Here is a 12,036-nt window from a genome sequence, read left to right as displayed (position 1 = left end):
ACAGCCACGCTGACGGGCTTATCTCTGGAGGAAAGATGTCTACAAATACAGCATTCAGGTCCCACCGGTTTGCATCCCAGTCTCCCACATGCTTCAAGAAACGAACAACCACCGGGTGGCCAGAACGACTGTTTATTGAGGCTCACAGGGTGAACGGGTTTTGCAAGAGGTCCACATATGAACTGCCAAGAAACCATTGAGGTTAAGGAATCCGTCAAAGTCAGACCTGGCGAGAGGGAGCCACAGGGCCGGGAGCAGGTGCGGCTGGGAGGGAAGTCCCAGCCAGGGAGGGGACAGTGAGACCCTGCCTGGCTGGCTGTAGAATACACTGTTGGTTAACGGCCTGTGAACTGGCAGAGGTTGAGGCTGAACTTTTTTTTTTTTTTTTTTTTTACCAAGTTAAAACTTGGTGGCCCTTGTCTTATCTTTTTCACCATATTTGGTAAAAATCTTTCTGAAATCTCAAATACTGTACAAAATCAAGACAAACACTCATCAGCCGGTGCTTATTCTCTCTCTCTCTCCACAACACATCGCCCAAATGGTAACTCTGAGAACTAACCCTAACAATTGGCATTTAAAAACTGAACCCAAAGGAAACAAATGAAAATCCTGTAAGTGCTGGTGACCGACCTCTGAACTTTTCTAAAGATCAGCCCACATCCCTGGAGGAGGGGCCGGCGCTGGTGTTCCAAAGAACAGTGCCCAGTGCGTGTCATGTGACTAGCCTCAAGTCATACTGACTGGGTCTGGGTTTGAGGGTCACACAGCAGTGCCAGGGATGAGGGTGGAGGCACCTCCCATGCGCTTAGCCTGAGCCCCAGCCAGCCCTGGGAACCATCCCTGATGACACAGTGACGATTTCACACCATTAAGGATGGCAGCTGGGACCTGCCCAGGGACCTTTGGGCCTGGTTCTCCCTGGAACTCAGGGACCGTCACGGGCTTCCTAACAGAAGCCTGTCCTGAGTACGCCCCAAAGCCCCACCTGGGAAGTGATCCCAGCACATGTAGTGACACATGTAGAAGCTGGTGGAAATTCTTCCACTGGCGTTGATTGCTCTCTGCCCTGCTTGTGGTGGCAAAGGAAAAGTGAGCCCCTCCCCTGCTAAGGACAGGGGTGGAAATAAAGGGAGGCTAAGGATGAAGACACTCTTTTATCCCTTTATCCCGCAGCAAGAATTCCAACTCTGCCTCAGAGAAAAAAAGATGAACCCAAAGGAGTGAACTCTCCACTGGCCTGAGATCTCACAGCTTCGGGTTGCTCTTTCGTTCTGTTCTGTGAGCTGGGACGAATCTACCTTCTGGAAGCAGGGGGACCAGGCTGCAAGGGGTCGCTGGTGTGACTTCCTTGTGGATTCCTGCTCTGGCACGCGCTCCCTTCGGCACTGAAACCACCTGCCCGCACCTTGCCTCACAGGAGAGATCTTTAATCAAGGCCCGCGGAGGCGCAGACAGACACCGTGGGAATGAGGTCAGGACTCCAGGCCAAAACGCAGGGACACAAGGGACTCCCAGCAGGTCCCTGATTGTCACCAAGCCATGACATTTTTAAAGCACCGAGGAAGGAGAGCCGCCGGCCTGTTCCGGAAGTCCCAAGCCTGGGCAACCTGAGAAAATAACTTTCAGAGTGAGTCTGCCTAAGTAACTCCTGACTAAAGGCGCTGCATTATTATGCAACACGAGTGTCAGGGGGACTAACTTCCAACCTCATGACTCATGCCTCTGTATTACACGCCGAACTGGATATTTTCCTCCTCTTGAAAGAAATGTGAACAGAAGGATATAAAAATCTCTGCCAGCCGAAACATGGAAACACAACAGGCTCAGTTTGGAAAAAGAAAAAAAAAAAAGAAAAGAAATCTGCTGACTGTCAGCAGAGCCGCTGTACCAAGACTTAAAAGTTCGTCCGCCTTTGGAAACGGGTGGCGGGATAGCAGCCTGCTAGAACCGAGTCCAGACTCGGGGACCCTGCAGGGCAGGCCCTGGGGAAGAGGCTGTAAAAGGAATCGCTACACCGCACTTATTTGGGCTTCTCCTTTGCCTTAAGAATAGAGTGAGTGTGTGAGTGAGTGTGTGTGTATGTGTGTGTGTGTGTGAGTGTGTGTGTGTGTATGTGTGTGCTGGGGGGAGGGGCTCCCAACTCGGCCCCTCTGCAGCCAGCGGGTCCCTCCTGGTCTTCGTCCCAGCGGGACGGCCTGCAGACCCCCGAACCGCTCAAGCCGGCCCACGAGTACCTGCTCCTGCGGCCTCCCGGGCGTGCCCGCGACCACACAGCTCTCTCAACCACACGCTTTTCACCGACTTTATTGGCCCCGGCGGCCCCCTGGCTGCCCACCCCGGCGCCCAGCGCGCCCTCCGAGCCCTCGGGAGTCCGCAGGCGCCCGGCGGGGGGTGCGGTCACTTGCTCTTGGTCTTCTGGCTCTCGGTCTTCTTGGGCAGCAGCACGGCCTGGATGTTGGGCAGGACGCCGCCCTGCGCGATGGTCACTTTGCCCAGCAGCTTGTTGAGCTCCTCGTCGTTGCGGATGGCCAGCTGCAGGTGGCGCGGGATGATGCGCGTCTTCTTGTTGTCGCGGGCCGCGTTGCCCGCCAGCTCCAGGATCTCGGCCGTCAGGTACTCGAGCACGGCCGCCAGGTAGACGGGGGCGCCGGCGCCCACCCGCTCCGCGTAGTTGCCCTTGCGGAGCAGCCGGTGCACGCGGCCCACGGGGAACTGCAGCCCGGCGCGCGACGAGCGCGACTTGGCCTTGGCGCGCACTTTGCCGCCCTGCTTGCCGCGGCCGGACATGCTTCTCTGTCGCCTCGAACTCCCAACGCCGGCGGGGCGGGGAGCGCAGCCACCAGCCGGGTCCCGGGACGCGAATGGAGCGGCTCACCCCGGAACTGCCCCGGCCGGCACCCGGCCGGACGAGACGGCGTCTTCCCATTGGGCGCCGCAACACCCACCGCGCCGGGACCAGCGACGGACAGGCGCCTCTGCCAATGAACATGCGCGGAGGAGGGCGCCGCCTTCTCCAACTTTGGCCAATCAAAGGGCGGAGCCGTGCGCCTCATTTGCATAGCCGCCCAGATGCCGGTGCAGACCCCGCCCGCGCGGTCGCCCGGGGTTGGAACGGTTTCAGCGTCTGCACCGACTCCCGGGAGGGTTCGGAGAACTCGGGAATCACCGCCACTGGTAACGCAGAAGTTCTGGAAGAAGAGCTCTTCGCTCCACAAGTACGAAGTGCACAAGCAAGAAATGCCGCAAGCCACCGAGATCGTGCGGTGCAGGGTCTCTCACTGCACGTAATTCAGAATTCTAGCCTAGGAGGAGGTTTCTGGAGCCCCGCTCGGAAGGAACGCGCAGGGGTGAAGTCAGCCCCTCGCTGCCCAGCTCTCTCGGCCCCGTGCGGGGTCCGTTGCCCATTCCTTTTAAGCAAAATGCCTTGCCTTCTGTACGCTTTAGTTAAGTCCTGAGTGTGGGGGCCGGGTCTGTAACAGGCTTCATATGAGCGCCCCCGGAACGTTCTAGGCTGGACTCCCCAGTACCTCTTAGAACACTGAAGACTTTGTTTGTTTAAGGTGTTGGGAATAAGCATGTAAAGTCTCGCATGCATTGCTTACGCGCTCAACTATGCCATCCCGAATCCTCAGTTTTACCCAGGAATCCGTTTGCAAGCTAAAATACCGGTTTCGTTTCTCTTACAGCTGTTCTGTTCGCTGTTGGGGAGTTGGGAGGGTTCCTGCAGACACCGAGAGTTGCGTTTCCAACTGTCAGCTGCAAGAGACTCCGCACCCGATCTGCCCGCGCGCAGTTTGCTCCTTTCTCTGAACCGAGAACGGAGCTGCGCGCGGTCACGGCGACGGGGCGTTGGGTAAAGGGGCCCCTTAGCGCCATGGGAAGGGTTAAGAGAAACATCCAGGGGCTTGCGAAGCCTGCAACTCCGTGCATCTGGGCTCAGAGAGAAACCCGAAGCGTGTTCGGATGTCCCTGGAGAACGTGGACCGCGACGCGGTGGCATACCCGAGCACGGGGCGCCAGGGCCACCGAGCTCCCCTGCTGCTCTCCACTCCCCTTTTTAAGGACCTCCCTCCCCCCCAAAAAAAAATGTCAAGAAAAGACTTGTCAGTACTTGGCGAACTGGATGGGCTTTCGCGCAAGGCGTTGGTAGGAACGCTGGCGGGAGCGTTTGCAAGAACGGGAGGTGCTGGGTGCTGGGTGTGGGGCGCGGATCCCAGCGCTTCCTGCTGTTAAACCGGGAGAGGTCGCGCAGGGTCACAGTGGCCTCGGTTTGTTTGTTTGTTTTTGCCTTTTTTGCTTTTTGGGTCACACCCGGCGATGCACAGGGGTTATTCCTGGCTCTGCACTCAGGAATTACTCCTGGCGGTGCTCAGGGGACCATATGGGATGCTGGGAATCGAACCCGGGTTGGCCGCGGGCAAGGCAAACGCCCTACCTGCTGTGCTATCACTCCAGCCCTGGCCTCGACTTTGTGTACATCTCTTACAGGCGGTAGACGACGTGACTTCAGGTTTCCTTGGGACTAGAAGACAATATTCTCTTAAAATTAATTTCTTGTGTTTGGGGTAACATGGTCACATATGTGTGGGGTTAGAGGTCTTGATGTCCAAGACCCTGCGCCCTGCCACTTGAGAGTTCCTAAGGTCACCTCTTCATTCTGTGCCCCAGCCGGCCCGACCTTTGCTGATCTTTGTTATCCAAGGTCAAGGATTTGTCCTCGTTTCATCCGATTTATTCTCTTCTATTTTCTTTCCCTGCCACAGACGGGTGAGATCATCCGGGGATTTGTTCTTCTCCTTCTGACATGACTGTGGGTTTGGGCCCCAACCAGCAGTGCTCAAGGACTTACTCCTGGCTCGGTGGTCAGGGATCACTTCTAGCAGATCCAGAGATCAAAGCCTGGTTAGAAGCAAGTAAGGCCGGGTCCTTACCCGCTGTACTCTGTCTCTGCTCCCTCACTTATTTCACTGAACATGTTACCCCCGCTGGAGATCCAGCCAGGTTGCAAGGAGCTGGAGGGTCAGCTTTCCTCATAACTGCATCCAAAACTGCGTATGTTCATGTATTTGGGGCCACACCAGGAGATGCTCCAGGGTGACTCCTGGCTCTGGACTCAGGAATGACTCCTGCAGAGGCCACAGTTTCTGAATCACAGCTGCAAAAGTTTTGGAATTCCCTCAGAATGATAAAGGGGTTTCTTGTTGGGCGGCTGAGGTGGTTTGGGGAAAACCACTTGAGGGGAGGGAACTGGTTGTGGGGCGGAGGAGGGCAAGGGCAGGGCGATATGACCTATTTCTATCCCTCCCTGAAACTCCCTCAAGAGAGGATGGGGTGGGGGTCTCGACAGAGGTTGAGTTCAACAGCTGAAGTCCAATGAGTTTGCCATCAGTCTCTCAGCAATGGAGGGGGCTGGACACGGCTGGTGCCTCCTTGCTGGTCCCTGAGAGCCGCTGTGCTGGGACCTTCACCTCGGTACCTCTTTATCAGACCGGATCCTTTGGCACATTTGTCCTGTCAGTGGCTGGAGTGAGAACCCAGGTGACCTGGGTTCTGTGAGTTGTTCTAGCAGATGATGAGCACTTGAGGAGGGCACCCAACACTCCTGACTTAACTCCAGGAACCTGCCATCTGCAGCTGTTTGGGCTGCGCCCAGGAGGCAGCTCCCCTAGCGGCGACTTCCGGAAGCTCCACTTGGCTGGAGGAAATGATGTCTGGGTGAACATTGACAGAATCGCTGAATTCTTGTTGGTGTAATCATTGGATTCCATGGAATTCCTGAGCTTGATGTGCAGGAAAGCCACAGCAACCCCTTCCCCTCAACAGCCCTACCCCCTACACACACACACACACACACACACACACACACACACACACACACACACACACACACACACACACACAGACAGTGGAAAAGTTTCCATAGTGAAACAGTGGAAACCCAATGCAGGCCTGTTCATCTTTGTCGTTTTTTTCTTTTTGGGTCACACCCAGCGATGCTCAGGGGTTACTCCTGGCTCTGCACTCAGGAATTACTCCGGGTGGTGCTTGAGGGAACATATGGGATGCTGGGAATCAAACCTGGGTCCGCCGAGTGCCAGGCAAATGTCCTACCCACTGTGCTATCGCTCCAGCCCCAGGCCTGTTCATCTTTACTAAAAATTATGCCTTTTCCTGAAGCTCCCTTATAGGGAGCTTGGATATGGGAGCCTATCCATTTCTCTGATGGATAGAGATCACCTTGATTGATGCATCAGCTATGAGATCAAACGGGCCAGTATTAAAGAACAGCTCGGAGGTGATGAGTCAGGTCTGTAGACCAAAGAGCTGTACATATTAGCTCCCACAGGACAAAGAAAATGTGAAAAGAAATATTAAGAAATATCACTGTATCACTGCCATCACTGTCATCCCATTGCTCATCGATTTGCTGGAGCAGGCACCAGTAACATCTCCATTGTGAGACTTGTTACTGTTTTTGGCATAGCAAATATGCCACGGGTAGCTTGCCAGGCTCTGCCATGTGGGCGGGATACTCTCGGTAGCTTGCCGGGCTCTCCGAGAGGGGCGCAGGAATTGAACCTGGGTCGGCCTTGTGCAAGGCAAACGCCCTACCCGCTGCACTATCATTCCAACCCTATGAAAAGAATTACTAATAAAAATGCAAAGAAACCCACTTTCCAGTGCCTGGTGTAAATTGAGGACAGAAATACTAAGACTGTCAAGTCTTGGAGCTGTGCGAGCTGACGGGTGAGTCTGTAACGGGCATGGAACGCTTTGTGCCCAGATGTCTCTACAAGAGGCCTTTGCGGGTGGGGTGGGGGTGGATATCCAGCTCACAAAGCCTCTGTCTCATGGATCTGAACCCTTGTCTCCTGCCTGGATAGCTCCTCTCACACGCAGATGAATTCTAAGCCCTGTATGAATTCTAAGCCCTGTATGCAGAAGGAACACGTGTCAGTAAAGGTCTGTTTATTTTTCTCCTGTTAATCAGTCTTTTATTACAGTCTCTTGGCTAAGAACTCAGACAGCTAAAGGGACAATGACCCACCCCATTACAGCCGGGGGCCCGTCCATTTTTCTCACTTCTTCTCCTAGAAGCTCACTAAACAAGCTGCCTTGTGCGCTGTGCAAATACGTGGCTGTATAAATACGCACCATTGCGTGATGAGCTTTTTCTCTTCAGCTTTCATGCACACCCGTTCCCACTTCCCTGCACATTTCCCCATTCTCCATAAGGCTTTATCAGTTTAGGTGGCTGAATTTCTTTCCTTGGGACTCCCAAGGAGTGTTGAGGTGGTCCCGGAGTCCATCCCCAAGGATGCCTGGCCTTTCAGGCCAATGTTTGAGACTTGGGTCTGAATAGGCAACAATACCATACGCCAGCCCTGCAATACCACCCAGGAGCAAAATGAGGATGCTCAGGGTTTCCGGGGCTCCACTCAGCAGTGCTCGGGGGCCGTGTGGTGCCAGGAGTGAGCGAAGGTTGGACCTGTAACCCCGTGCTATCTTCTTGCTTCTCGAGTGGTTGATATATTTTTCTTTCCTTCTTTGGTTTTAGGGCTACTCCTGGAGGTGCTCAGGAACTATTCCTTGCCCTTTGCTCTTCAGGGTGCTTGGGGGGCCATATGTAGTGCTGGGGATTGAACCCAGGTTGGCTGCATGCCAGGCAAGTGCCTTAGCCCAGAGACTCTCTCCCTGGCCCAAGGTGGTTGAATTTCTTGGCCTCCAGAGAACCTGGCCTCATGCCCTCCTGTTAATCCACAGCCCCTGTCTCAATGGAGGCTCAGAATAGCACGAACTCTGCTTCTGGAATGTTCAAAGCCCATCCCAGTAGTAATCAGACCAAATAGCTCTCGTGGCATTTGGGACTTGGGCCCAGAGTTCTAGTCCTTTGTGAAATGAACATGTTCAAGCTCCGAAAATAGGGTTGGAAAGAATCCGCAAAATAGCAGATGTAAAGAGGACAGTGGGGGCTGGCAGGCACCCAGGCGATGCCCAGGAGAGGGGACTCGCTAATTTCCTCCCCTACCTTCCAGGTTCCTCCAGGATTTCCCAGCTCTTTCCTCAAGCTGCCGCCCCTGTGTTTGGTCTGTGTGTCATCTGCCTCACACACGTCTCATACGGCCTCTCTCGGCAGCAGGAAGGCCAGAGCTGGCTGGACAAAGTGCCTCCAACTACTCTGCTCACACCTCCATCTTTCCATCCTTTCGGGGTCACTCCTGTGGTGCTCTCTTGGGGGACCATGTCTCGCTGTGAGCTCTTATTTGTTTATTGTTTCATTCCTTTTTGTTGGGGTAGTGGTGGTGGTTGTGATGGGGTGGGGTGGGGGCACTGGGGACCACACACACCGGGTGGTGTGCCTACAGGGGCCACACTTGTCATTGGCATGGAGTGCCCCTGGGGCCCTGCTCTGTGCATGCAGGTGGCCCCGAGAATTCACAGCCTCGGGTATGCCAGGCGGGCCCTTCACCACAGAGCTATTCCCAGATCCCAGGTGGGATATTTGGGTTGATTTCTTTTTACAATTTTTATACATTTTTTTCCCCATAAAGTAGTTCACAATACAGGACGAATGGAGACATTACTGGCACCCACTCGAGCAAATCAAAGATCAATGGGATGACAAGTGATACAGTAGTTCATTACAGATAAAATTCAAACACCCACCCAACTAGCAAGCGTCTCCCACCACAATAAGAGGGAAGTGTGTGAAGGTTGTTCTATTTCATTTTGGGGCCATTTAAACCCGTATATACAAGAATACAAGCAAGTATGTTAAAACCAAACAGACGTGTACTATTTCAGGTACACCAGTGGGCTAGAGTAGAAGAGGTCGCGCAGCCTTTGAAGAGTCGGTATTTTGCATCTTCCGGGGTTTACAGCAGACAAGAAACAGTAGATGCCGCTGAGCCCAGGGCCCCGAGGTCAGACCTGGGGCAACAGCACCCACAACCCCTGGGCACCCCAGGTGGGTCAGGGGGAGCCTTTTACCTTCCTCTCTCCTATCTTGAGAGGTCTGTGTTCCCAGGAAGCAGGTGTCATAAATCTGCCAAGTCCGGTCTGCTACTATTTACTTTCCTCCGTGAACCTCCCTCCCTCTAATTATGATCCTTTGCTGGTTGCTTTATGACATCGAAAGCCTTTTTGTTTGCAAGGTTCTGGGAAAGACTGTTATCTGGAATGCTGCTTATCCTGGCGACTGTTCTAATCAGCTTCTCAGAACTCCCTCCCACCCCTCTTCAGATCTGAAAGCAAAGCATCTGGCGGTGGTTTCCCCCCTAACCACATGATTTTCTTTCATATTTGCAATTTCCAGAGCACGCCAAAAACCTTGGTATAAGCAGGTAGGGCGTTTGCCTTGCACGAGGCCGACATGGGTTCAATTCCCTCGTCCCTCTCGGAGAGCCCGGCAAGCTACCGAGAGTATCTCTCCTACGTGGCAGAGCCTGGCAAGCTACCTGTGGCATATTCGATATGCCAAAAACAGTAGCAACAAGTCTCACAATGGAGACATTACTGGTGCCCGCTCAAGCAACTCAATGAGCAACGGGATGACAGTGACAGTGACTTCTGCTGTCAGGAGAAGCGGGAACTGAGTAAATGAACTGAACATGACTTTGAGGCTAGCGGTGATTCACTGTAGCAAATGTCACGCCCCATATCAGGGCCATAAGCCTCGCTCTGAGACCTGGTGTTCCCATCTCCCCGACAGTCCTAAAAGGCACCAGGGCGTACCTCCTCCCTACCACCCTCACTCACGTGCCCGCCACCTTCCACCCTCCCCATCACCCCGGGCTCCGCTTCTGTCAGAGCTGAACCCAGAGAAGCAGGAGAGACCAGAACCCAATCACAGCCCTGTTGGGGCTGGACTGAGTTATCAGGGCGAGCCCATGTAGACTGTACGGTGCTACGGACAGGAACATAGGGACCCAGGAAAATGGGCGAGATTTCTCGTGTGTCCTGACTGGTTTGGATAAAGCGGAACATTTCCCCCCTTCAAGCTGCCTTCAGAAAATGATTTCAGTATATTGAACAGAGCAGTTTTCCTTCTCGAACAGAAGCCCGGCTGGTCTTCGACATGCAGATCTCAGGTGCTAGCCAGGCCTGACCTTTGAGATTGTAAATTGTACGCTCTGGCCCAAAACTAGTCTTCCGGATGTAGATTTCAGGTGCAGGCCCTGTTTGTATTTGAAATGTAGATTTCAGGTGGCAGCCCAGCCTTGTCTTTGGGATGTAAATCCAAATGCTTGTAGCCCAAGAAATGTTTTGGTTTTATATCTTCTTTCCGGAGGCCAAAATTCCTGGCCTGCAGATGCAAGGAAACAATGCATGTTTTGCTGCCTCAATGTTCTTTCTGTAACTTCTTTTGATGCCTTTGATTATGTCACTGTATCGCGCCCTTTAGAGGTACCATGATCAATAAAAGGAGACTAGAGGACTCTCTGCCTTTGTCAAGAATCAGAGAGAACTTGGTCCTCCATGAAATACATTTCTTCCACGTTCCTTATCTCAGTGCCTCCGACCGCACGAACGTTCACACAACACCCCCAAATACCAACCCTCATGCCCTCTTCGTCCTCCTTCTTCATCCCAGACACTGGCCTGTACTCCCTGGAATCCCTCGGGCCACACTCAACAAAAGCTCCAGTATTCTTTAATGCATCATAAACAGGTCCCTCCACTGGCTGGCTATGATAGGAGTGAGAGGGGGGAACATCTTAGAAGTGGGCTAATATCAGCTGGAGCAAAAGTACAGCAGGTAGGGCTCTTGCCTTACACATTGCTGACCCTGGTTTGACCCCTGGCATCACATATGATGTCCCCTGAGTGCCAGGAGTAATCCCTATGCACAGAGCCAGGAGTAAGCCCCGAGTTTGCTGAGTGAGGTCCAAAGACTATAAATAAATAAATAAATAAAAATTTGGGGACTCGGAGCAATAGTACAGGGGTAGGGTGTTTGCCTTGCACGTGGCCAACGTGGGTCCAATCTATAGCATCCCATATGGTCTCCCAAGCACCACCAGGAGTAATTCCTGAGTGCAGAGCCAGGAGTAACCCCCGAGCACTAAAGAAAACAGGAATTGGGTAATGTCTTAGAAAGTTGGCCAAGTTGCCCAAACCCCATGCTACGGTCTCTATCTTAGACAATACATGTGAGTATTCTTTTAATTTGTCTATATTCATATGTACAAACTTCCTATGCATGAACTAGTTCATTAAGTTGAATTTCTTTTTTATTTTTGGGTCACATTCGGCAATGCACTGGGGTTACTCCTGGCTCTGCACTCAGGAATTACTCCTGGCGGTGCTCTGGGGACCATATGGGTTACTGGGACTCAAACCCGGGCTGGCTGCATGCAAGGCAAACGCCCTCCCCGCTGTGCTATGGCTCCAGTCCTGAATTTTTTTTTTTAATCTAAGCATGGCCTCTGTTCCTTTTAGGCATGTCCCATCTGGCCGTGACTGGCTCCATTTTTGTCAGCCAGGAGTGATAGTTGCTAAACTCCTGCTTGTTCCGCCTCATGAATGGAGGGAGAGCAGGGGCTGGCTTCCTCTGCAGCAAGAGCCTGAGGTCGGTTCGCTCTGAACAGCCAGTTAAGTGACTTGGCCCACAGACACTCCTGGGATCCTTAGCTCCGTGGTCCAAAGACACGTTGTCCCTTCCGTCACCTCTCTGAAGGAACAGCAGTGCAGAAGATCCGTCCTCTAATTCAGACACTCTCCTCCTGGATATTGTTATAATCCCCCCCCTCTCACCCACCATATTTACACCTGACTGTGTCTTCCATTCCTTCAACACGCTTCTTTAAACCTTTCTGTCTTCGGTTCCCTTTTTGCAGTTCCTCTCTCCAATCACTCTTTGGGCCTTTTCCAAAGACATGTTGTCAATCCATTGGTCTTTTCATTGCAACTTCCTATCTGGAATAAGCATACTCATTGACTTTCCTGTAACTTTTTTTTTTTTTGCTTTTTGGGTCACACCCGGTGATGCACAGGGGTCACTCCTGGCTCTGCACCCCGGAATTACTCCTG

General features: G+C 53.0%; 1 protein-coding gene across 1 annotated transcript; it reads right to left on the bottom strand.

Moving 5' to 3' along the window:
• Positions 1-2,291: 2,291 nt before the first annotated feature.
• On the bottom strand, positions 2,292-2,929 carry LOC101542408 (histone H2A.J). Its single transcript, XM_004611301.2, has one exon. It carries the CDS (start codon positions 2,788-2,790, stop codon positions 2,401-2,403), a length of 390 nt encoding a protein of 129 aa, XP_004611358.1. The 5' UTR covers positions 2,791-2,929; the 3' UTR covers positions 2,292-2,400.
• Between the last annotated feature and the right edge of the window lie 9,107 nt (positions 2,930-12,036).

This window comes from Sorex araneus, chromosome 10, assembly GCF_027595985.1.
Source record: "Sorex araneus isolate mSorAra2 chromosome 10, mSorAra2.pri, whole genome shotgun sequence".
Lineage (NCBI taxonomy): Eukaryota > Metazoa > Chordata > Mammalia > Eulipotyphla > Soricidae > Sorex > Sorex araneus.
The sequence above is the reverse complement of the archived record's forward strand: the minus strand, read 5'-3'. Positions and strand labels throughout refer to the sequence as shown.

What these genes read in the sequence shown, in the direction of transcription:
- LOC101542408 (XM_004611301.2), bottom strand. Translation starts at nt 2,790, where the DNA reads ATGTCCGGCCGCGGCAAGCAGGGCGGCAAAGTGCGCGCCAAGGCCAAG.